A 27,090-nucleotide genomic window follows, 5' to 3' on the forward strand; every position below is an offset into this window, starting at 1 on the left:
ACCTCCACTACTGCCGCTGTTGCTATAAATCCACTCTCCCCCACAGTAACGGCAAAATGGTTGGTCTATTGGCCCTATAAATATAGATTTTTAAACATGTTTAAAACTCTAATTTGGTGATCCCGATCACTTTTTGATTGGGATTGCCAATAGGGAGAGCCCATTCATCACTATTTTTGGGACAATCATCTCTAGAACTGAGAATTGCCCCAATTTATCATAGATGTATGATGGTCTTTAATCCCGACATTTCCCTACAGATATTCCCTTCCTTTTCACACACTGGGGGTGCGCACAAAAAAATGTGAATTTCCTCTGAACACGCAATTCGAGTTTGGAATTGGATTGCAAATGCAATATGCAGTGTGAATTTGCTGTGAAAACAACTTGCGCCTAATTGGATTGACCCCATGGAATGTTGTCACTCAGGCTGGTAAAGTCAGCCACTGTGGGTGAGAGTAGCAAGCTGCATCTGCAAGAGACAACTATTTCATTCTACATAGAAGTGATACAGGATTTGGCTAACAGATTGCATCACGTTTGACAGCTCAGCTCCCAGCCCCAGTCAGGCACAGCAGCCTTTTACTCCCTGCTCTCCATTCCCTGTCACAGAGAAACCATAGGAGAGGAGTCTCTTTCCCTGGAGACTGACTGTGCAAGGCGTGGGTATGATGGCTGTGCTGTGGGCGGCTTCCTATCCCCACACTCCTCCTCTTCCCTCTCAGTGTGTCAGTGCTGAATGCTCAGTTCTGAGGCTGGAGGTGGCTGCTGCTCTCTCCCCGGCTCCCGTGTAGCAGGAAGTGCCGGCGCCGGGTGACAATAAGGTAAAGGAGCCCACTCTGAGCTGGGGCACCAGCCTAGCTTCCATGCGACCCCTCGGGGTGAGCACAGGGATTCGGTGCAGCTGCTGCAGGGTGAGCTAGAAACAAGGGGAGCGGCCCCGGGGTATATGTGCAGAAGGATGTATTGATCCTATTGTGTAATGAATGGAGCTGCACATGCAGGGAGATGCATACAGTCTATGGAGACCGGGAAGTCATCAGCATCTATGCCTTTATCCTTTGTACATGTCATATCTATTTAGTGTGTGTGTGTGTATATATATATATATATATATATATATATATATATATATATATTATACATACAGTTTCAGCTCCTCAATTGTGGGTTGCCCTTGGGATGTGGCCCTTGCTGTGGGTGCTGGGGAGGAGGGGGTGGCTGGCTGGCATAACACTGTCGTTACATTGCTCCCTGTGCCACATGCAGGAGGATCTGGATAGTGTAATGCCCACATGAGACTGCCTGGGAGCTGTGCCTCTGCCAATTATTACTATACCACAGGGATATAGGGCAACGGGATTACAATCCCTTATCTGTCTCTTTCTGGCTAAAAATAACAGAGTGATCTCATTGTATTCTGACTGAAGTGAGATCCAATTTGAAAGTAAAAGAAACAGGTTGGGGTGGGGTCCTGATAGCACTGCTGGATTACAGGTGATTTTTGGTTGTATTTTATTCCTTGTGTATATATCATGTACTGTATTTTATACCAGGATTTATATGCCAACTGCTTGACAGCCATTTTATTTAGTAATGACTTTCTGTATGGTTTGCTGCTGCCATTTCTCTCTGGGGCTATAATGATGCTGCAGAAAGTATATGTACAGTGCTATACTTGTTTCCTGGCATGGATCATAAAACGGGGTTATTTAATCCGACTTGGGTCCAATGTGATGTCGCATTTTGTATAATAGTAGTGTCCATTACTTTGTACTATACATCTGAGGTCATTTAAAACTCTCAGTCATAACAGATTAGAAACATGCAGTTACATGCCCTAATGTTGACTGTAATGATAAATATAATATTAAAGAATAAAACCTAGGGGCATAATGTAATGGTTCTCCTCCTACCAATCAGCTCCTGTCATTTTTCAAACACATGACACACAACAGTAAAGCTGGGTACACCCTAGCTGATATATAATGGGCGGGATGTATAATGGGCGGGATGTACGCCCTGCGCCACGATGCTGATCGCATATGTACTAACATATGCGATCAGCATTGCGGAGGACAGCTCTTCCGATAAGAGCTGAACTCCGCGATGCGCAGCGGCAGCCTGACTTCCGGGATTCGGCCCGGGAGTCAGTCTGCGCATGCCCGGGGTGACGGGGGCGGCCGCAGGGCATGCTGGGAGGGATCCGATCGGATCCCTCACACAGCGCCGTGGAGAGAAGCCCATAGGCTTCTATGGACTATCGCCAGTTAAAGCTGGCGTACCCCGCCGCGGCGCTGACCTGCCGGCCGGGGGTTGGTAAATCAGGAAAATGCGGTAAACAGGGAGTTTACCGCATTTTCCGCTTAGTACATCCGGCTCCCTGAGTCTGACAGTGTGCGTGTACCCCCGATATGAATGAGGACGTTCACAGCCATATCGCGTCAGCTGTGCAGCGCAGCTGATACTATCTGGATCTGTGTACAGCCGGCCGGACTGCTGAGGGGGGCGACGGCATGACGGCACAACTGGAAGATACAAATACCCAGCTGCATAACACCACTGACACCTCAAACGACCAATCGCTAAGGGGCCCTATACACTAGCCGATCCGCCGCCGAGCTGCCCGACGGCGGATACGGCCGACGAGCGACCCGGCGGCGGGGGCCAGTGACGGGGGGAGTGAAGTTTCTTCACTCCCCCCGTCACGCGGCTGCATTGAAGTGCAGGCAAATATGGACGAGATCGTCCATATTGGCCTGCATGCACAGCCGACGGGAGACCAGCGATGAACGAGCGCGGGGACGCGCATCGTTCATCGCTGGAGCCTCCACACTGAAAGATATGAACGAGTTCTCGTTCATTTATGAACGAGATCGTTCATATCTTTCCAAAAATCGGCCAGTGTGTAGGGCCTATAAGTGTGTATATTTACCTGGATCGGCTGCTCAAACAGAACAATGGTGGGTGCACCAACATCTCTGGTGCGTACCCAACCCTAGGAGCACCATTTAAGATTGGTAACAAGTAATAAAAAGAATATCACTTGTTATTAAATACACCCCATAATCTTTAGTAATTGATCTTTTTGACCTTTGTATTATTACAATATGAACTGGTAACCTACTTCCCTATTTGTCATTGCTGTTGTTACAAATGCAAGTTTACAACCTTTAGCTAGGTGTATGTCCATGTACAGAGATATCTTAAACTATATGTCATATATTAGATTTGGTAACACTCACATACCATTATACTCATAGAAAAATGTATACACGAATAGCTTTAATAGCAAGTAGACTGCATGCTGTTGGTAATGGTAGTATATATTATTTGGACTCACAGGGCTGATTGTATTGACTTTGCATTAGGTGAAGAATTTGCATTGGCAAATCACCCAGTTCATTGTTACTTGCCGAGTGTGAGTTATACAGTGTAAATAAGGCCCTGATGTCTTCCTATAGCTCAGTACAAATCTTGCACCACAATGCAGCATTAATATATTATCTCTGCTTTGGCTCTCATAAGCAAGGTCAGGTCAAAATGTGCCAACTCTATGATTTGGTAATAGATATACAACCTTACTTAAACATTCATCTGTGTCTGCAGTCTATTTTTAAAATGCATTTCACTTTTGAAGGTGTAATCCCATGTAAAATGGAGGTTTGTTTCTTCAATACAAATTTTCTCTGGTTACCTGTAAGAAGACACATGGGAGTATATTTACTAAGCAGTGACTTTCCCACCTGACGTCGGATTTGGCTGTGGGAATTAAAAGTGCAATTATTTTAGCTGCAAACCCATTTTTGCATTTAATATAATTGCCGTTTTAAATTCTGTGGACAGAGCTGCCACATTTAGCCAATACACCCTATGGAGTTGTTTTCATTCAAGCAATGTTATTTGCAATTACAGTCCCTTTATACGATCTAAGCAGAGAGGCTTGGGAATGTTTATAGCATAACACCCATCTTTCACCATGTGATCACACAGGAGTAGTGTTCACGCTAGGCTATTTTAGCAGGGCGCCGCGCCCTGCCCGTTTTTTACAAGGCAAAACCCGCCCTGCCCCTTTTGCGGCGCCCTGCTAGAACAGCCGCCCGCTTCCTGTCCTCCCAGCGTGTAAAGATGCCGTGCGCATGCGCGCGGCATCCATTCACGCATTGGGAGAGCTGGGGGAAGCCCAGCACCGACGGAGGTGCTGGGCACGCCCACAAAAGTGACGTCGCCGGCCACAGACTCCCTCTATAGTAGTGTCTGTGGGCCGCACCGCCCACTAAAATGAAGGGGGCGTGGCCACACCTCCTAATTTGCATGCCCGTGCCCCAGTTTCGGGCACGCATGCGGCAATGTGCCCCCGAACTCCGGCGTCCTGCCTCTGCCTCAACCTAGGGGGAACTCTAGTGGAGGTACTTGGCGACTGACTGGGTCAGACTCATACCCCTTTCACACCAATCCTAGGTCCAAGCAAGCCTAATGAACACGGGGCCTGATTCGATTACGTACAAATCCGATGGTTGATGCAGTGTACATGTGTAGGACCTGTTCTGTGCATGTGCAGAATGGGTCCTGTGTCGTCGCACGTAGTGCCCCCCAAGCTGCAGCCTTATTGACAGGCTGTGGCCATTTGGAGGCAGGGCGATGATGGACGGCGGTCAACAAAATGGCCCCCGTTTTGTAAGCATACTGAGGCCAGTGTCTGCATCTTCCTAAGCAGACTTGTTGGTCCTGGCAGCTTGAACAGCCGACCATCCTGAGTAATCCTCCGGTTACCCAGCCGATGTTCATGCAAGTGATCCGATGCTGCTTTCCACAGATGCAGCAGCGGGTCACAGAAGCATACAGGAGCCAGCTGACACAAGATGCCTCCCTCTGCTTTTAATAACTGGACTGAGGCCCACGGCTGTATTGATGCTGCTTTCACACCGAGACAAGGACCTGGGAAAAATCTGGGTCTTGAATATGACTGGCTTAGTTAAGTCAGAATCATGACTAGCTTAGATGGGGGGGAATACTCATGAGGTCCATGTAATAGTCTTATGGCTAATGGACAAGTGCTGTCTCATGTATGGATGAGAACAGAGAGAACAGGAATACACCTTTTGCTCCATTCAGAATTGAAATTGAATTGGAGAAGCAAATAAAGCTAAAATCTCTACCGCTGACCTGGTGTTCAGAGAGCCCAATTATAAGAAAAGTATACTTTTCTTAATTGTGGACTAATACTGCATATCAGAGTGATTTTATTTTTATGATTTCCTTCATGTGAACTGGTGGAATGTCCGTGTTATGCATTTACCTTTGTAGTTTATACCCCTTTCAGACTTGCATAGCCGGGTCGCAGGGACGTGCGGTGAGCTAAAAGGCTCAGGAGGCACTAGCTAGCACCAGAGCCAGATTTACACACAAAATGAGCCAAAGCGTACATCTGGGCATTATACACAGGTGCAGCAGTATATGAGTTTTGATCAGAGATGTGCGGAAAAGATAAGCAGGTGAGGCACTGCCTCACCTCTCCATAGACTTTTTACTCCAGAGTTTTGGCTATAAAATGATTAGAATAACGCAAAGAAGATATTTCAATCATATTCTTTGTATTTTTCATATACTTTATACAGTCAAAACTCTGACACAAACGTTAGTATGACAGGAAAGGCTCTGCCTCACCCCACCGCACGTCACGGCCGGCGGGTCACACCCGGGAATGTGTACACAGGTGCTTCCCAGGTGTGACCCGGCTTGAGACCCCTTTCAGACGTGCGGCCCGAACTGGCATATTGCCGGGTTGATGACGTCACCACTGACGCTACAGGAGGCAGAGCTTGGAGATGATTATCTCCAAGCGCCGCCTCCAACTATGCAGAGAACAGGTGCCGGATTGCCTTGACCCGGCTTACCCGTACACACTGCACAAATCCCAGGTCGATTTCGGCTTCAACCCAGGTCGCGACCTGGTATGAAATGCCGGGATTCTCGACCCGGGATATTCCTTTAGGACCCTTTCAGATTAGGCAATATCCTGGGTTGATGCGCGTTCACGTGCAATAACCCTGGAAATTTTTGCTAGTCTGAAAGGGGTATGATTGGCATGTCCAGTGAAAAGAACAGTGTAATACAGTATAGAAATTGGATATTTTCCGTTAATCCCTGGGGTGATGTAGTTATTAAATGGAAGCCTGTTTGCGGGCCTTATGTTGCGTGGTTTCACTCTGCGTATGCTTGCTTTGGTGCATCCAATTACTTCTGCGCAAGCCAAGCCAAATGAACCTCCTCCTGTGACTAAAGGAACGTAACTGGGATGTAACGGGGTGTTTAACGTAAGTGAAGCGAGGGCATATCGACAGAATTGTACGCGATGCAAAGTCGAATATATATATATATATATAATATACACACACACACTGATGGATGGGATGCCGGCGGTCAGAATACAGACAGCGGCATCCCGACCATCAAAATACCGACAGCCCCCCAAAAAGTACCCTAACTCTCCCTTGTCGTAGCCTAACCCTAACTTTCGCCGGTGGTGCCTAACCCAACCCTCCCTTCCCCGCTGCCTAAACCTAACCCTCCCCGTTTGATGTCTAACCCTAACTCCCCCTCCCCGGTAACTAACCACCCCCTTCCCATCCCTGCACCCTAACCCCCCTTCTAATTCCTAAACCTAACCTCCCACCCCCCGCAGCAGGACGCGAGCGTTCGAGATTCCTGGCGTCGGTATTTTGATGCCAGGATCCCGAGCGCCGTTGGGATTTTGCTGCCGGCATTATGTCGCCGGTTGGGATTCCAGCATCGTTTTTTTGGCTGCCGGGATGCTGTCCAGCGGCATTGTAACTACATGGGTGTAGTAGGGTATGCTGGCGGCCGGGCTCCCGGCGGCCAGCATACCGGCGCCGGAATCCTGACCGCCGGCATACGGACAGCTGGGTGAGCGCAAATGAGCCCCTTGCGGGCTCACTGCGCTCACCACGCTGCAGGCACGGTGGAGCGCTATGCACGCCACGCTATCTATTCTCCCTCCAAGAGGGAGAAAAGGTGTCAGGATACTGTGCGCCGGGATCCCGACAGCCGGCAAACTGAAGACCACCCTAACTACATCCCTATATATAATATTAATTCATACAGTTCATACTTACAACTCTGACTGTTACCTGCAATTCATTTGTACTGTGTGATTTCTCTTTGTTAAACGCTGTCATGTGCAAGCTGTGTGTAGTACATAAGGGGGGGGGGGGGGGGGGAGTAGTTTGACATGTAAAAGATCCACCTACTGTACAGTACAAATCTCTGTTGCCATAAGTAACCTGTGTCAGATATCTGTGTTTGCGGCTTGTCTTGGCACCAGTTTTCAATCATAGTTGGAAAGCATCCTGCATTTGTACTCTAGCAAACGCCTTTGTTTTCACTTAATGGACCTAACATTCCGCTAGTGTTCTTCCGTGTGACGGACTGTGCAAACCCTGTGATGCCCACTTACAGTATGTTAGCATTGCTCAAGTGCGCTGGTGGATCTGATCACTCCACCATCAGACGAGCATCGACTCCTGAAGCTGCCTGTTGCTGGCGCAGAGACTCCAGTGTAACTTTATTTTCTCTGACGTCCTAGTGGATGCTGGGAACTCCGAAAGGACCATGGGGAATAGCGGCTCCGCAGGAGACTGGGCACAACTAAAGAAAGCTTTTAGGTCACCTGGTGTGCACTGGCTCCTCCCACTATGACCCTCCTCCAAGCCTCAGTTAGGACACTGTGCCCGGACGAGCTGACATAATCAGGAAGGATTTTGAATCCCGGGTAAGACTCTTACCAGCCACACCAATCACACCGTATAACTCGTGATACTATACCCAGTTTAACAGTATGAAAACAACTGAGCCTCTCAACAGATGGCTCAACAATAACCCTTTAGTTAACAATAACTATGTACAAGTATTGCAGACAATCCGCACTTGGGATGGGCGCCCAGCATCCACTACGGACTACGAGAAATAGATTTACCGGTGAGTAAAATCTTATTTTCTCTGACGTCCTAGTGGATGCTGGGAACTCCGAAAGGACCATGGGGATTATACCAAAGCTCCCAAACGGGGAGTGCAGATGACTCTGCAGCACCGAATGAGAGAACTCAAGGTCCTCCTCAGCCAGGGTATCATATTTGTAGAATTTTGCAAACGTGTTTGCCCCTGACCAAGTAGCAGCTCGGCAAAGTTGTAAAGCCGAGACCCCTCGGGCAGCCGCCCAAGATGAGCCCCCCTTCCTTGTGGAATGGGCTTTTACTGATTTAGGATGCGGCAGTCCAGCCGCAGAATGCGCCAGCTGAATTGTGCTACAAATCCAGCGAGCAATAGTCTGCTTAGAAGCAGGAGCACCCAGTTTGTTGGGTGCATACAGGATAAATAGCGAGTCAGTTTTCCTGACTCTAGCCGTCCTGGAAACATACATTTTCAAGGCCCTGACTACGTCCAGTAACTTGGAATCCTCCAAGTCCCTAGTAGCCGCAGGCACCACAATAGGTTGGTTCAAGTGAAAAGCCGATACCACCTTAGGGAGAAACTGGGGACGAGTCCTCAATTCTGCCCTATCCATATGGAAAATCAGATAAGGGCTTATACCTGACAAAGCCGCCATTTCTGATACACGCCTGGCCGAAGCCAAGGCCAACAACATGACCATTTTCCACGTGAGATATTTCAGATCCACGGTTTTAAGTAGCTCCATGATTTTAGGAATCTCAACACCACGTTGAGATCCCAAGGTGCCACAGAAGGCACAAGTTGGGGCTGAATATGCAGCACTTCCTTTACAAATGTCTGAACTTCAGGCAGTGAAGACAGTTCTCTCTGGAAGAAAATCGACAGAGCCGAAATCTGGACCTTAATGGAAGCCAATTTTAGGCCCATAGTCACTCCTGACTGTAGGAAGTGCAGAATTCGACCCAGTTGAAATTCCTCTGTTGGGGCCTTCCTGGCCTCATACCAAGCAACATATTTTCGCCATATGCGGTGATAATGTTTTGCGGTCACATCTTTCCTAGCCGTAATCAGCGTAGGAATGACTTCCTCCGGAATGCCTTTTCCCTTTAGGATCCGGTGTTCAACCGCCATGCCGTCAAACGCAGCTGCGGTAAGTCTTGGAACAGACAGGGCTCCTGCTGCAGCAGGTCCTGTCTGAGCGGCAGAGGCCATGGGTCCTCTGAGATCATTTCTTAAAGTTCTGGGTACCAAGCTCTTCTTGGCCAATCCGGAACCACGAGTATAGTTCTTACTCCTTTCCTTCTTATTATTCTCAGTACCTTGGGTATGAGAGGCAGAGGAGGGAACACATACACCGACTGGTACACCCACGGTGTTACCAGAGCGTCCACAGCTATCGCCTGAGGGTCCCTTGACCTGGCGCAATATCTTTTTATAGCTTTTTGTTGAGGCGGGACGCCATCATGTCCACCTGTGGCCTTTCCCAATGGTGTACAATCATTTGGAAGACTTCTGGATGAAGTCCCCACTCTCCCGGGTGGAGGTCGTGTCTGCTGGGAAGATCTGCTTCCCAGTTGTCCACTCCGGGAATGAACACTGCTGACAGTGCTAACACATGACTCTCCGCCCATCGGAGAATCCTTGTGGCTTCTGCCATCGCCCTCCTGCTTCTTGTGCCGCCCTGTTGGTTTACATGGGCACCCGCCGTGATGTTGTCTGACTGAATCAGTACCGGCTGGTTTTGAAGCAGGGGTTTTGCTTGACTTAGGGCATTGTAAATGTCCCTCAGTTCCAGAATATTTTTGTGTAGGGAAATCTCCTGGTTTGACCATAGTCCCTGGAAGATACTTCCCTGTGTGACTGCCCCCCAGCCTTGAAGGCTGGCATTCGTGGTCACCAGGACCCAGTCCTGTATGCCGACTCTGCGGCTCTCTTGAAGATGAGCACTCTGCAGCCACCACCGCAGATACACCCTAGTCCCTGGAGACAGGGTTATCAGTTGATGCATCTGATATGCGACCTGGACCACTTGTCCAACCGGTTCCACTGAAAAGTTGCATGGAACCCATCGAATGGAATTGCTTCGTAGAAAGCTACCAGTTTTCCCAGGACTCGCGTGCAGTGATGCACCGACACCTGTTTTGGTTTGAGGAGGCCTCTGACTAGAGATGACAGCTCCTTGGCCTTCTCCTCCAGGAGAAACACTTATTTCTGGTCTGTGTCCAGAACCATTCCCAGGAACAGTAGATGTGTCGTAGGGACCAGCTGTGACTTTGTAATATTTAGAATTCAACCGTGCTGTTGTAGCACTTCAGAGATAGTGCTACCCCTACCAACAACTGCTCCCTGGACCTCGCCTTTATCAGGAGATCGTCCAAGTATGGGATAATTTAAAACTCCCTTTTTTCGAAGGGGTATCATCATTTCGGCCATTACCTTGGTAAATACCCTTGGTGCCGTGTACAGGCCCAACGGCAACGTCTGGAATTTGTAATGACAATCCTGTACCACAAATCTGAGGTACTCCTGGTGAGGATGGTAAATGGGACATGCAGGCAAGCATCCTTGTTGTCCCGATATACCATGTAATCTCCCTCGTCCAGGCTTGCAATAATCGCCCTGAGCGATTCCATCTTGAACTTGAATTTTTTTATATATGTGTTCAAGGATTCCAATTTTAAAATGGGTCTCACCGAACCCTAAGGTTTCGGTACCACAAATATTGTGGAATAGTAACCCCGGCCTTGTTAAAGGAGGGGTACCTTGATTATCACCTGCTGGAAGTACATCTTGTGAATTTCCGCCAGTACTACCTCTCCAAGGGCAGCAGGCAAGGCTGATTTGAGGTAACGGCAGGGGGAGTCGTCTCGAACTCTAGCTTGTATCCCTGTGATACAACTTGCAGAACCCAGGGATCTACCTGTGAGCGAGCCCAGAGGTCGCTGAAGTTCCCGAGACGCGCCCCCACCGCACCTGGCTCCACCTGTGGAGTCCCAGTGACATGCGGTGGACTCAGAGGAAGCGGGGGAAGATTTTTGTTTCCCTCTTCCCTTGTCTCTGGGCAGAAAGGAAGCGCCTTTGACCCGCTTGCTTTTCTGAAGCTGAAAGGACTGTACTTGATAATACAGTTTTCTTAGGCTGTGAGGAAACCTGAGGTAAAAAATGTTTTCTTTCCCAGCTGTTGCTGTGGATAGGAGGTCCCAAAGACCATCCCCAAACAATTCCTCACCCTTATAAGGCAGAATCTCTATGTGCCTTCAAAATCAGCATCACCTGTCCACTGCCGGGTCCCTAATACCCTCCTGGCAGAATGGACATTGCATTAATTCTGGATGCCAGCCGGCAAATATTCCTCTGTGCATCCCTCATATATAAGATGACGTCTTTTAATATGCTCTATGTTAGCAAAATATTATCCCTGTCTAGGGTATTATATTATCAGACAGGGTATCGGACCACGCCGCAGCAGCACTATCCATGCTGAGGCAATTGCAGGTCTCAGTCTAGTACCTGAGTGTGTAAATACAGACTTCAGGATAGCCTCCTGCTTTTTATCAGCAGGCATCTTCAAAGTGGCCGTATCCTAAGACGGCAGTGCCACCTTATTTGACAAACGTGTGAGCGCCTTATCCACCCTAGGGGATATCTCCCAACGTGACCTATCCTCTGGCGGGAAAGGGTACGCCATCAGTAACTTTTTAGAAATTACCAGTTTCTTATCGGGGGAACCCACGCTTTTTCACACACTTCATTCACTCATCTGATGGGGGAACAAAACACTGCCTGCTTTTTCTCCCCAAACATAAAACCCTTTTTTAAAAGTACTTGGGTTAATGTCAGAAATGTGTAACACATTTTTTATTGCCGGGATCAAGTCACGGATGTTCTTAGTGGATTATGTATATGTCTCAACCTTGTCGACACTGGAGTCAGACTCCGTGTCGACATCTGTGTCTGCCATCTGAGGGAGCGGGCGTTTTTGAGCCCCTGATGGCCTTTGAGACGCCTGGGCAGGCGCGGGCTGAGAAGCCGGCTGTCCCACAGCTGTTACGTCATCCAGCCTTTTATGTAAGGAGTTGACACTGTCGGTTAATACCTTCCACCTATCCATCTACTCTGGTGTCGGCCCCACAGGGGGCGACATCACATTTATCGGCATCTGCTCCGTCACCACATAAGCCTCCTCATCACACATGTCGACACAGCCGTACCGACACACCGCACACACACAGGGAATGCTCTGACTGAGGACAGGACCCCACAAAGCCCTTTGGGGAGACAGAGAGAGAGTATGCCAGCACACACCAGAGCGCTATATAATGTGGGGATTAACACTATAACTGAGTGAATTTTCCCCAATAGCTGCTTGTATATATAATATTGCGCCTAAATTTAGTGCCCCCCCTCTCTTTTTAACCCTTTGATCCTGAAAACTACAGGGGAGAGCCTGGGGAGCTTTCTTCCAGCTGCACTGTGAAGAGAAAATGGCGCCAGTGTGCTGAGGGAGATAGCTCCGCCCCTTTTTCGCGGACTTTTCTCCCGCTTTTTAATGTATTCTGGCAGGGGTAATTACCACATATATAGCCTCTGGGGCTATATATTGTGGTTATTTTGCCAGCCAAGGTGTTTTTATTGCTGCTCAGGGCGCCCCCCCCCAGCGCCCTGCACCCTCAGTGACCGGAGTGTGAAGTGTGTATGAGGAGCAATGGCGCACAGCTGCAGTGCTGTGCGCTACCTTGGTGAAGACTGAAGTCTTCTGCCGCCGATTTTCCGGACCATCTTCATGCTTCTGGCTCTGTAAGGGGGACAGCGGCGCGGCTCCGGGAACGAACACCATGGACGGGTCCTGCGGTCGATCCCTCTGGAGCTAATGGTGTCCAGTAGCCTAAGAAGCCCAAGCTAGCTGCAAGCAGGTAGGTTCGCTTCTTCTCCCCTTAGTCCCTCGTTGCAGTGAGCCTGTTGCCAGCAGGTCTCACTGTAAAATAAAAAACCTAAAATATACTTTCTTTCTAGGAGCTCAGGAGAGCCCCTAGTGTGCCTCCAGCTCGAGCCGGGCACAGGATTCTGGAGGAGGGTCATAGTGGGAGGAGCCAGTGCACACCAGGTAGTCCTAAATCTTAGGTAGTTCCTAGTCTCCACCCTGAAGCCCAGAGATCTCACGTGCCATCTCAAATAATAGCGATAATTTATAAAGCTGGGTATGCCATCACACTCATGGTTTGCACATAGCGATTTCTAGTCTTTTTGTAGAAGCACAGTAGCAAAAAACACTCACTGCATAAACACTGCCACTGCATGTACCTCTCAATCAGACCCAATATGAATTAAATAGAAATAGCTATTTATTTGGATAATGTTTCACACCTAAGATGTACAGTGCATCCGGAAAGTATTCACAGCGCTTCACTTTTTTCCACATTTTGTTATGTTACAGCCTTATTACAAAACGGAATAAATTAATTTTTTCCCTCACAATTGTACACACAATACCTCATAATGACAAAGTTAAAAAAGTTTTTTTTTAGATTTTTGCAAATTTATAAAAAATAAAAACTGTAAGAAATTACATGTACATAAGTATTCACAGCCATTGCCATGAAGCTCAAAATTGAGCTCAGGTGCATCCTGTTTCCGCTGAACAAGCCTAAAGAGGTAGTTTTATGGGTGTGTTATAGGACTGTAATGGGTGTGTTTCGGCATGCGGCGCTGTGAATACTTTCGGGATGCACTGTAACATGTATAGCTTACCACTCTATTCTAAACACCATTTTTACCTCTGGTGCTTGAACATAAGAGGAGGGGGACCTGCAGGTGCATCAGGTGACATCCTCCTTTGCACAGTGTGAGAGGTCACAGTCTGTGCACTGAGCACTGTCACATTACATACGATTTGGAAGAGGAGAATTTGCCTCTCAGCAGCGCCAAGGGTAAGTGGGCGGGGGTGATTCTGATAGGTATATACGGCATTGAAAGGGTCCAAGAGCTATTTGAGGGGTCTGAGGGGCATTTAAAGGGTACACAGAATGTCCGAGGGGCAAAATATCTAAAGAGAAACAGTGGTGGTGTTGCCTATAACAACTAACCACATTCTAGCAATCATTTATCTATAGTACATTCTAGAAAATGATAGCTACAATCTGGTTGCTATTGTCAACACATTTACTGGTTCTCTTTAGAAGGTTTCATAAACCTGTGAGCACGTGAAGCACATACACTTCTGGGCGATGGAGGCAGTGTCGCAAATATGTGTCTCCGCCTAGATTCATATTTTTGACTACCAGCAATAAAGACACTCTAAGGGGTCGATTCTATTCGGCAACTAATGAATAGCGCCGGGAATTAGCTCCCGACGCTATTCAATTCAGCAACTAGTTACGTCGGCGATGGCCCGTTCTCGCCGACAAAACAGGTAGTTTTGTCGGGAGAACGGGCATTCTCTGACTTAAGTCCCCGGCGAGAGGCTGATTCCCGACAGAATCAGCCTCGCGCCGGCCGCGAGGCAGCACTTTTGTCGGGTTTCTCTTCTCATCCCCCGGGGATGAGAGAAGAATTCCCGACAATTGCAGGTAACTAGTTGCTGAATTGAATAGCGTCGGGAGCTAATTCCCGGCGCTATTCATTAGTTGCCGAATAGAATCGACCCCTAAGAAGGGTATCCTATTAGACGCAGTAATCAATCTGGGGATATCAATCTGCGACAGCATGGCATCGCTTACACCCCCCCCCCCCCCCCCCTCTGTCACTGCCAACATCAGCAAGTGTATATGCACTTGCTAATGTCGGCACCCCTGTGGATCCCATCACTAGCGAGCTCGCCGACCATCAGAATGTCGGCAGCTGCTCCGCATCTATTCCCACTCGTGAATCCCCATGACACCCATAGGGTGGGAATAGAACCTTAATTGCGCTTGTCCCCATTCTGGCAGTTGGGATCGCAGCGTCTGTATTCTGACCGCCAGGATCCCGAACGTCGGGATCCCATATCCAACCCGTTTAGTGTGTACCCGGAATAAGACTGATGTGTGGTAAAGTGAATCAGATGGCCTGGCACTTTTATGTATTGTAATGTATACGGGTCATTTTTGGAGCGAATGTTATTAGACTGTCAGCAGCTTTTAATTAGATGAATGATACTGATTAATCCATTTCTCCAAATACACATGCACTTTGTTTCAGATGCTTTAGTCTATTTCACTCATTGATCGTTATTTGTAGAAATGTTATTCTCAAGCAGAATAGAATGGTGCAGTTCATTGTTTAATACAGGGTCGGACTGGCCCACAGGGGCACAGGGGAAACCACTGCCTGAGGGCCCAACCCCTTCCTCTAGGGCTCAGGTTCCAGACTATACATTTGAATTATACATATGTTACCTTATGCTGCAAAGGACTATGATGTATTCTCTACAGTGCATTGCTGTTATAAATCTGGTACATTATCATGAATGCACTAGCAGTATTTAGATATTTATCAAGGGCCCCAGACCATGTACTCTCTAATGGTTAGCCAAGCCTCTGAGGTGGCTGGCCACGCCCCTAAGCCTGGGCCCCTGTTACTGCATTCCCCCGGTGGGCCCTTCATGTCCCAGTCTGACACTGGTTTAATACAACCAGATTCTGTGTATAGACCATGTCCTATTAGGAAGTATACATATGCAATATGTGAAAAATAGCTGTCTGGATTCTCTGTATTTTTTCTTTTACAAACACCCCCTAGAAAAAAAGCTTTTAGGGAGAAAAGCTACAAATTGGTCCTCATACAGTTAGCATTTTTGTGCCACATTGTGCAAGCTTCCTGGCAGGGTATGCCATGGGTATGATTTATGTAATTTTGTACTTTTTCCTGAATTTTGTGCCATATTCACTTCATAGCCGCACACATTCGCCTATAGGGCCTGATTTAGAGATAGACACAGTAGAATGGCTAATGCTGCAGAAGACATCTTGTGTATATAGACACCACCTGCATGCTTCTGTGATCTGCTGCTGTGCCCGAACACGAAGCATTGGATCACTCTGCGTGAACTTCATCATCTGAGTAACTATTAAGATTACTATGGTGACAACACCTCATCAGTAGGGTAAAACTAACCTGTCTCACAATGGTCTAAACCCAGCTTAAATTCCCTATTAGTGGGTAAACAATCCAGTACCTGACCAATTCTGCATCACAATTATAAGAAGAGCCAACGTAAAGCGTTGTCGCTATGAACACGCATGTTTTAACGCAGCCGGGGCCAGTGGAGCTACTTCCAAGGACGCAGCCACTGGCCTCATCACACCCAGAATATGAAGCCGACATGTCCTTGTTTTCTGGGGCGCTGGCCCAGATCACCTCTTTCATGCCCTTAAACGGCCGCGGCATGTCAATCAGATCTCTGCACATGTGCAGTACAGATCCAGCGCCTGATCTCAAAAAATCAGAGATGTACCCAAACCATAGGAACTGCGTAATTTGTCCCGTAGTGTCTTAGGAGTCTATTTACTAAGCCTGGGATGGAGATAAAGTACCAGCCAATCACTGTCAAATTTATGAGATCCTTTCATAACTGGATTGTGATCTCAGAAAAAACCTCTTTAAAGGTTTTTTTTCTGAGATCACAATCCAGTTGTGAAAGGATCTCATAAATTTGATAATTAAAACCTGTGTAGAAATTCCTTTTATATACTTCACTTTCTTCAATCATTTATTTGCTCTACCCGTATACCCATGCATAGGTAGTGCCAGAAATAAAAAATAATTTTATATCTCTCATTAATTCTTTATCTTTCCGGGCTGACCATTTGCCTTATGTCATGCCTATTGAAAAACCTATCTTAAATAAAAGTAATAAAACGTAAGTTTTAATTTATTCATGAAACAGAAACAAAAAAGAGTGCGTCACACATTAACCTTCTTTAGATATAAGCCCACTAGTGCAGTGGTTTCTAAACCTTTTTGATTCACGGCGCCCTAGAATATCAGAATTTTTTTCACGGCACCCCTAGGCCAAAAATTTCTTATTGAGAAACTTAGAAAGAAATATTACATTAAGTAGATCGCGTTAATATATGTCATCCTTAGGGTCAGTTGTGTGGTGAGGGACAAGATTTGCTTCTGTTTGACCACATATTTTATGACTGGCAGCCACCAGCACTGGTTTTGCCTATTATATTGACCATGAATAATTTGAATTGGTCCTGGACCACCAACCCAGGGCACCCCTGCAAGTGTCCCGAGGCACCCCAGGGAGCCACGGCACACAGTTTGGGAACCTCTGCACTAGTGGTTTTTTCTAACCCCCTAATTAGTTACTGCAATTTGCTTAATGGCACGCCTACAACCAAATTTGCTAATCTTCGGTATTAACACCTCAGGATTATTCCCTTTATTGGTTGGTTCATTCATAGAAAATCATAATATTATCATTTGGGCCTGTGCATAGTCCCTCAGATTTAGTGGGGGGGAATTCAAATGTTTGAAAAGTCAGTTGGGTGTCTGTATTTCCCTGTCTATTAGATAGGAAAAAACACACACCCAACTGACTTTTCAAACAATTGAATATCCCCCAGTGTCTTTCCTGTAAACAATCACTGTCTAACTGCCATGTCACAGGCTGGGTTTGAAAAATGACAGTAGTTTGGCTGGTACTTTATCTCCGTCCACTTTATCTCCATCTAAGGTTTATGGGCTCTACACTGCGCGATTTTAGTGAAAGATATGAACGATCTCGTTCATAAATGAACGAGATTCCGTTCATATCTTTCAGTGTGGAGGCAACAGCGATGAACGATGCGCGGCCCCGTGCTCGTTCATCGCTGGTGCCCTGTCGCCTGTGCATGCAGGCCAATATGGACGATCTCGTCCATATTTGCCTGCACTTCTATGGAGCCGGGTGACGGTGGGATCCGCCATCGGGCAGCTCGGCGGCGGATCGGTGTGTGTGTGTGTGTAGGGCCCATAAGTAAATAGACCCACTTACTTAGGAGTAGTATTTTTGTTGCAAAGGAAGTGGTGTAAAGTTGCAAATTAAGCATAACAATGCGGGACGCAAGGAATGGCATGGGTCATATCAGACCCTTTTGCCTTTTTACCAATATTAGCAAATGAGTCACATTCAGAAGCTACATGAAATGCCACTGACAGTATTCCGGGTACCCTTGCATTGTACTTCTGTTGCACGGTGATGTGAATATTTTGAAAAGCTCTTGCCGTGAATAAGTAAAAAAAAGTCTGTGGCTCCTCAAACAAGGTTATTTGACGTGATTTGAGGATAGGTATGTGGCACATCTGTATGAAATAGCAATATAAACTCTGCATTACTCCAGAGGAATGAAACTATATCCGAAGGTAAAGTCACGTTCTCACTATGGCCTGCAAGATTTAGCAGACCTTCTTATGTCACTTCAAGTGAGAAAATACTTCATCACTTTCATGCTATACTATTCCTTGGAGGTTGTGTGATGCAGTATGGTGTGATCACATAGATCACAAGCTTCAGGCTTATGTTGTGGGAAAAAAACAAAAGAAACAAAACATTGCAATCAGACTATCCAGGTGCGGGATCAATAAGCAGAAACCATATTCATAGAATGAAAAACAGAATATAGTACATTGCTGGTCTCACCTGCATGCATATGGTCATAGTGTGCAACCTAACATCCCCTCCGCAGGAAACTGCTAAACAGTTTAATGTAGTATAGGGGAAAATTATCATTTTGCTAACAAAATGATATACAGTATAGTATATTTGAGGCATGATCCCCAAGGTTCATAACATAACCAGCATAACCATTATTTTGCATTATAGAGTAGTTTTATCATTCCTAATGAGATTTTACATAATGGAGCTATATTAGCATACTGTATACTACCACCTCTTTCTATTCTTCTGCACCATTTGGACTGATTTATGTATGTTCCTTATGAGTTAACTATGGACATTGGTCTTGTGATAAATGATATCATCTTGTAAAAACTCTGCTATATGCATTGCCTTTACAGAAAGTCCAATTTTGCTGTATCTTTGGCAGCTCTGACCTATAACCTCAGCCGAAGACCAAATTGGATGTCACTTGCAGAGGAGCACTCATAGGGGGAAAGTCAGTTGATTACGATGTTGCAAAGCGCTGGTATGAGTGCCCGGCTCTATTCAATCAGCAGTGCAGTAAGCCTGCAACTAGAGAATTTCTGCTCGCACACTCCTGAGGTGCCGTGTCTTTAGCCCAATAATCTGCATCTGCCAATTTAACTGCCTGGTGCGATGAGGACAATTGAATAGCTCCTGGCTCTCATTCCTGGTGCTATTAAATATCACACTGAATTGGATTACTCCCATAGTGCCCATATCGCTAACATACTATTTAGAGTTAATATTTCTAAACACGTAACTTGGATAAACTTGATTTGTGTGTTTATCTGAAACATGCGATCAGACCACAGACCAATCCAGGCCTCTGCAATATCAAAAATCGCTCACAGGAAACAAAACATTTTAATTGCATTGGTAAAACAAAACAAAACAGACAACGTAGTAGTTAAGTGTAAGCACCATTTAGGGCATTAATAGTAAACTAAATTATGGATTTTTATTTTCCATTAAGTTTTTAAAAAGGAGGGAATGGATGCTGGTAGTATGCCCATTGTTATATGTAGAGGATCTTATGCTGTGATTGCACTGAGTTAGTACATTGCAGCCATAGAAACATCGCCCACGGTTTCCACCTCCACAATATTTTTACAGCACAAGTGTCTTGTGAAACAGTTGTCTGTGCTGTGAAACAGCTTCCCTTCTCAAAGTGGACTGTAATCTGACCTTGAAGTAAGTAAATTAGTGCTTTAGAAGTGAATTGCACACTGTTTCAGTTTCCTATTTTTTTGTATAGCCAAAGAAAGGAATGGCTGATGCTAGCAACAAACTATAATGGAAAGTTTGGCCATTTTTACCTTATTCTCAAATATTTTACAAATACAGGCAACCCCAGGATAAAAATGTGACCCAAAATGAAGAGATAAGGTGAAATGTCCAGTGAATGAACAGTTTATGAATGAATCAAAGCATAAAATGAGACACTTTTTATGATTGGCTGAGAAGTTTAAAGCTTGCTTCAGTGTATTCAAACTGGCTGCTTCACTCTATTATTTATTTAAGAGTAATTAAGTGATTGTTGAATCCTAATTGAATTTAATTTTTAACTTTGTCTTATATATTGTTTTTTTTTTTCTTTAGCTACCTCCAACATGGAAGTGGATGTTAAGGGAGATAACAGGACTACCATTTCTTCTATACCTCTTACTAGTACAATAGAACGGAATTCTCCATTAAAAGTAGAAGCTGAGAAACCTCGCTGCTCTAGCACGCCATGCTCCCCGATCCGTAGGACTGTGTCAGGTTATCAGATACTCCACATGGATTCAAATTATTTGGTTGGATTTACCACAGGGGAGGAGCTTCTAAAACTGGCTCACAAGTGCGCAGCAACAGAAGAGAATTCTGGTGAGGCCTTAGCGACATTCCGCTCCAAGCCACATGACACCGGACTTTCCCGCTCCTCTCGGATATACAAAGCTAAAGGTCGACACTATCAGCCATATGAAATTCCAGCGATTAACGGAAGGAGACGAAGGCGAATGCCAAGCTCAGGTGATAAGTGCAATAAAGTTATTCCTTATGAGTCTTACAAGGCTGTTCATGGCCCCTTGCCTCTTTGCCTTCTTAAGGGTAAGAGAATACAATCAAAGTCCTTGGACTACCTCAACTTAGACAAGATGAACATCAAGGAAAGCGCAGACACGGAGGTCTTGCAGTACCAACTTCAGCATCTTACTCTGAGGGGTGACCGTGTCTTTGCAAGAAATAATACCTGAAAAGGAAGAGCTCTGATTTCTTTAGCACCTGTCTTGTTGCACATACGAAAACCACTTTAAGAAACAGAAGCTGTGCTACACATAATGGTTGAGTTGTTTAAGTAGCATTTAGGAATGTACAACCCAAGTCAATTGAAATCGAGCAGCTTGCTGAAGCTATAGCACTTGGTGTAAAAGTTTTGGTTCAGGTGCAGCAATTTTCAAGCCATTTCTACCTTGAAGTAGCAAGACTTTTTCAGTATGGGATGACAATGAATTAGAATGAGATAGTTATCTAATTTTTGAATGATATAAGATAAACTTCGTACTACATTTGACGGGAATGATACACCAGAGGATTTTACTGATTTTCCGCTCTACAGTATGTTATCGATGAAAAGTTTAGGCTAATTAATCACTAAAATGTATGATACCTGTTTGTGGATAAGTATGATTTAGAACCTGAAATATTCATGAGTATTTGTTTTATTGTTTACTTGCTGAATGTCTTAAAATGAATACATAGTAGTTTTAATATATAGGTGGGGGAATACTTACAAAATAGTAATGCCCTTTCTCACTGCTCATTCGTTCTACAGAGTCATACCCACTGCTGAGTTTCGTAGGGGTTGGCTTATACGTTCCCTTAGAACCCAGTTATAATTTCCAGATACTCCATTTTATATCATTCTTAATTCCAGCTTTACTTTGTAGAATTAAGCAATATATATATTTTTAGGAACTTTACAGTGCTTAGAATACTAGTGAAATGTGAATAAGTGCAGTAGCTGTTTTTTAAAGTGTATCTGAAATATATTAAATAGGTGACGTGAGTTTATTTGTGAGAAAATGGCGAAGAAAATCTGGTTGCGCTTTATTGCAGCGCCATATTCTATTTATAAAAAAAAAAGCTCCATCTGTCCACATGGCACACACAAAAAATTTCACGTAAATTCTATTTAAAGGCCAAGTCAGTCTACCCATACACAGTCTGCTAAATGCACTCTCTGATAGAGTAGTGTCGTGCTGCAGTTTCTGCCGCCTTCATTAATTCCATATATTTGCAATGCTGTGTCTGAGACCGGCTAACACGGCCTCATCACAAACCCAAAGTCAACAAATTTGCAATGTTTACCATTAAAATCTATATTCAAACTTAATGACTTTTTGTTTGGTAATGCAGCAATCTGGTCCTAAACAGTACTGCATTCCCCCGGGCCAACCTGAACAAAACACATCCAGCAGGATACATAATTACTGTAGACACGGTATTAGAAAGAGCATAATAATAAACAGTTATAGACAGAATAGACTTTGTCTTTGCAAAGTTAAAGACGTTTTGATTTTGCAGATAAGGCACCTTTAAAAAAAAAAAAAAGTCAATAATTATGTCCCCTCGTGTAGAAATGGGCTGCAAAATGTTTTCTTTTCTGACAACCTGCTTTACATGTCACACTGTCACTGGCTTGCTTTCAGAGACGGAAATGCTTGCTGGGTACGGATACAGATAGTACTAGTGTGGGATTTGTTTAACAAGTGTGGAGCACAGTCCAGTGATTTTGTTTTTCCTCCTATTACAGTGTTCTAGGAAGAACATGTACACAGATCACAGGTCCCTACAGTAAATTGCAGCCCTATTTATAATACATAATATGTACTGTACCTAGACATGTTCAGAGACACAATTGTCATATTATCCGTACCAAGAGATGCCTAATAATATTTAAAAAACAAAACAAAAAACAATTGAACAATTTAGATTAAAGTAACCTAAAAGCAAGCTGCTGTTATTAATACATACATGTTTTTGGGTTCTTAGTGATAAGAATAAGAACACAATCTAGGTCTCATTCTGTTATTTAGGCATTCCCTGGCCGGTATTCAATTAGCCCTGAAGAGACATCGGGAGTAAAAAGCCCCGATGTTTCTTCAGGTTTTGCGGTCGGGCTATTCAATTGGGATCGACTGTTAAAAAGTGCATTTTCACCCGAACACACACAGGTTCAGTGAAACCTGTGTGTTTTCGGGTGAAATAGCTATTATTGGGGATTTTGCTTCGCCTGCCGGAGGCAGGTGAAACAAAACCCCCGATAAGCCGCGGCACACACCGGCTTATCAGGGCTAATTAGCTAGCCCCCCGGCTATACTTTTCACCCGACAGTATGTGCGGGTAATTGAATATTCCAGCATGTCTGATACATGAAGTGGTATGATTTATGCGTTTTGTTGACTTATTTGAGATTACCATAAATACCTCTGGTTTACCTAGAATTTTATAAATGATTGAATCCTTCTATAATTTATATCATTGGCTTTTCCACCTTGGAAACAAAAAACACTAATTAGAGCATTTAAAAACATGGCAGCAATTACTTCCAACAGGCCTAAGGGGGCGATTCAATTTTTTACCCCACAGCTACCACCAAGGGGCGCAAAATGGAGCAATTAAATTGTTCCGTTTAGACGCCCTGTAGTAGCGGGGCTGACATTTTTCTTTGCAGCTTCCTGAGGTTCGAAAAAAAACTTGGCACTTTGGGTGTCCAAATGGGAGTTTGGATGCCTAAAACAGGGAGTTTAGACGGATTTAGCCATTTTAGGTCTGTTAGTGCAGCATGTGCGTTGTGCATGGGTGCGGCATCGCGTTGTTCATGGGCGCCCAAACAATTGAATAGTGACCATTGTTTGGTCGTCTAATAAATCCTGTTTAGACAGGATTTTTAGACGCCCAAAGCAATTGAATCGGCTTTGCCTTCTAAGCATGTCCAGTCTCAGATTTTCACAGTAATGTAAACATCACAGACATTGAAGGACTTAAGGCTTTTGATGTAATCCTAACGGACAATGACATTGTTCATCTCTGCTGAGCAGGATGATAAAATAATATGTTAATGTAAGACCTTAGCTTGCAGAGTGACAAGAGCCCAGTTATATGTAAGAAATATAATACAATATTGAAGAAATCGCTGCTCCTGACTAAAGGATAATGGGCTAAATGTATGAAGCAGTGATATGGGTGCAGAAGTTGCCCATAGCAACCAATCAGCTGCTCTGTATAATTTTATAGTATGCAAATTATAAATGTTACTTCAATGCTGATCGGTTGCCAAGGGCAACTTCTCCACTCTTATCACTGCTTCATACATTTACCCCACAATGTGTTTATAATTATTTGTGGTTGCATTTCCAAATGCGCTCTATTATATTGGTGAGACAATCATATAAGGAATTGTATTATATTAATTAACCTGCCAGTGGAAATTAAGTTGACACACAAACTGTCTACACGCTGTGGAGGAAGCCATTGGGGTCGATTCTATTCGGCAACTAATGAATAGCGCCGGGAATTAGCTCCCGACGCTATTCAATTCAGCAACTAGTTACGTCGGCGATGGCCCGTTCTCGCCGACAAAACAGGTTGAATTGTCGGGGGAACGGGCATTCTCCGACTTAACTTCCCGGCGCGAGGCTGATTCCCGACAGAATCAGCCTCGCGCCGGCCGCGAGGCAGCACTTTTGTCGGGTTTCTCTTCTCATCCCCCGGGGATGAGAGAAGAATTCCCGACAATTGCAGGTAATTAGTTGCTGAATTGAATAGCGTCGGGAGCTAATTCCCGGCACTATTCATTAGTTGCCGAATAGAATCGACCCCATTGTGTTTGCTGAACCAAGGTCCATTAAAGTGCAGTTCACTAGGAACTGTTGACTTGGTGATGTATAGGCTATAAGTACAGTTTAAGAATAAGAGGTGCCTTTGTTGCATGTATAATTTTGATACAGTAGCCAATAGCTTTATCTCACACACAAACATACAGTTTATTTAAAAGACTTTTAACAGCAGCATGTATGACCATTTCTTGCCCAATATAAATATAAATGTGGAGTAGACAATATATTTCTTATACATTTTTAAGCACTGCTACTGTAGGTTCTTGTCTTTCTATCAGGAGATACTCATTCCATCCTTAGGCTGACCAGTGAGCCATTTAGCTCCAGCAGGATACACTGGGCATACAGTAGGGTTTCCACTAACTTTCTACTAGTTAATAAGAGGTTGTAATGTTTTACATGATGATTGCACTGAAGTTCTATTTTTCTTGAGATTAGCTTAGTTTAGGTTATTATCAATGTTAGTATTTATTGCAGGGATAGTACTGTTCTCTCTGTTGTATAGCTGCAAATCCCACATCAGCCACTGTCACTGTTCTAGGGTGTGAATTTATGTATTGTTAATCACATGAAAAAGTGATACAGTTTAATAATAGAAGCAGAACTGCTTACATCTTATTTTTCAGTCTCTCAGCTGGTCTACAAAGAGGTTGGACCATCCATGTAGCAAGGAAATTCTGCCTTTGTGAAAAGCGTGCTATTCAAACTGAAAAGTTGCCAAGAAACCAAGTATGATAATAGCAGAGCTAGTTTCCTAGCTAGCAGATTAATGAATAGCAACATATAACTGGGAACAATGAGAAAATTCCTCATCATTTTTTCTGCAGCATTTGGGATGAACCGACCTTTCCTGAGAGAGATGTAGAAAATAAACTATTTATGCCACTGTTGGTACCAGACTACATTTTATATGGGTATGTTAACACATTTATATATGTTGACAAGCTTTTAAATCTACAGCATGATCCAATCCCCCATAACGTATTCCAAATACATAGTAAGCTGACATGTCATCACTGATTGCGGCGGCAAACTATTTTAGAACAAAACTTTATTAACAGATTTTTAAACATGTAAACACGCATTTTTTTAGTACATTAATTAGACAATCTTGGGGTCATAACCTCAGGGCTTTATTGGACACTAAACCTACAATGCAGGTTGCCTTATATAAATGAGTTGCTAACAGCATTACATGTATAACATTTTATGTGTGTATGTAAAAGGTCTCTTACATTGATAGGACTGGAGATATTTTGTGTGTGTGTGTGTGTGTGTGTGTGTATATATATTTGTTGTGCTTCAGTGGTGCAACCTACTGTTCTCTCTTACCAGATACATTCTGCTGAAATACGCTGTAGCGTGACTTCGTTTAGAACCATTGTAGACATATGAGTCTTTTCTACTGGCCCATAGCAGAAATAACCACAGATTTCTCTTCAATTCACTGACCTCTGTGTAGCATGAAAGCTTGCCATATTGTAATGAGTTATTTCTGCATTATATGCCAGTGTAGACTGATAAAACTTGAACATACAATGGTAGTGCAGTACACTGGGTCACGTGCTAGACCTTCGTGGTCAATGTTGCCAGCCCTACTCAGTCTTTCAGCGGCAGTGGATAATGGTTTGCAGTAAGGTGACTAACGAGGTTGCATATACTGTCAAAAAATGTTAACTCTAGTTATGGCATGGCAAGTTTTGCATATATATATTACTATTCCAAGATGCCTTTTTTTAATGCAAAAACTGGCGTTTTAGTGACCATTTAAAAATTGCAGCTTCCCCCTTAATGGTATCCCAGTTCCAGCACTTTATTTGAGTGATTGTTCTATAAATCTATATGAAGTGTTTGGCTAGTCTACAATACACTAAAGAGTTCAATATTATCTACACTTACTAGCAGGTGATACGTATACTGTACAGGAGAAGCAGATTCTGTCATGATATAGTTAGTTATGGTGTGTTTTGCAGTTGTATAACCATTCCATGTAACATTCTTAGCATACAGGGTTCTCTTCCAGCCAGTCTAGTTGATGAATGATGATATTCTGGCATATTTGTATTTATTCAGAGGCACTTGTAATACATACAAGTATTTCTGCATTATATTATTTATTTACTGTGGCTGTTTGTAAGAAAGCCCAGTTTCAGTTGATACTAATTGGTTTGGTTACTTATGACCCTTGAAATCAGTTTAAAAAATGCATTTTGTCATATTTTATTGTATTGGTGAATGATTTACAATGATTTCTGTTTAACTTGGCTGTTAACCGTTAACCAAAATACAAATGTAAATAAAAAAAGAAAACAGTTTTTTTTTTTATGATTATTATAATAATATTGCTAAGTAATCATTTGATTCACATGAAACCTGCTCCATTTCATAGGTAACACTTTGTGATAATTACAGATTTTACTTAGCAGGTTACTGATTACTGTATGTACAACAGGCATGTCAAACTCGCAGCCCAACCACCCGTCCGGGATTCATAAATTTTTTAATCCTGGTCATACAGTGTCCGTGAAATCCCATGCTGCAGCATCGGTGACTGCCCCGTGTCTAGCCTTCTCGGAGTGCCCCTTACAGCTACTTGCACCGGTGGTTGTGACCGTTCCCCCTCAGCCG

General features: G+C 44.4%; 1 protein-coding gene across 1 annotated transcript; it reads left to right on the forward strand.

Annotated features, from left to right (window-relative positions):
- Positions 1–525: 525 nt before the first annotated feature.
- On the forward strand, positions 526–26,777 carry MACIR (macrophage immunometabolism regulator). Its single transcript, XM_063964082.1, has 2 exons — positions 526–824; positions 20,180–26,777. The coding sequence occupies exon 2, from the start codon at positions 20,191–20,193 to the stop codon at positions 20,815–20,817; it is 627 nt and encodes a 208-aa protein (XP_063820152.1). The 5' UTR covers positions 526–824; positions 20,180–20,190; the 3' UTR covers positions 20,818–26,777.
- Positions 26,778–27,090: the final 313 nt, after the last annotated feature.

This window comes from Pseudophryne corroboree, chromosome 1 (genome assembly GCF_028390025.1).
Source record: "Pseudophryne corroboree isolate aPseCor3 chromosome 1, aPseCor3.hap2, whole genome shotgun sequence".
Lineage (NCBI taxonomy): Eukaryota > Metazoa > Chordata > Amphibia > Anura > Myobatrachidae > Pseudophryne > Pseudophryne corroboree.

What these genes read in the sequence shown, in the direction of transcription:
- MACIR (XM_063964082.1), top strand. Translation starts at nt 20,191, where the DNA reads ATGGAAGTGGATGTTAAGGGAGATAACAGGACTACCATTTCTTCTATA.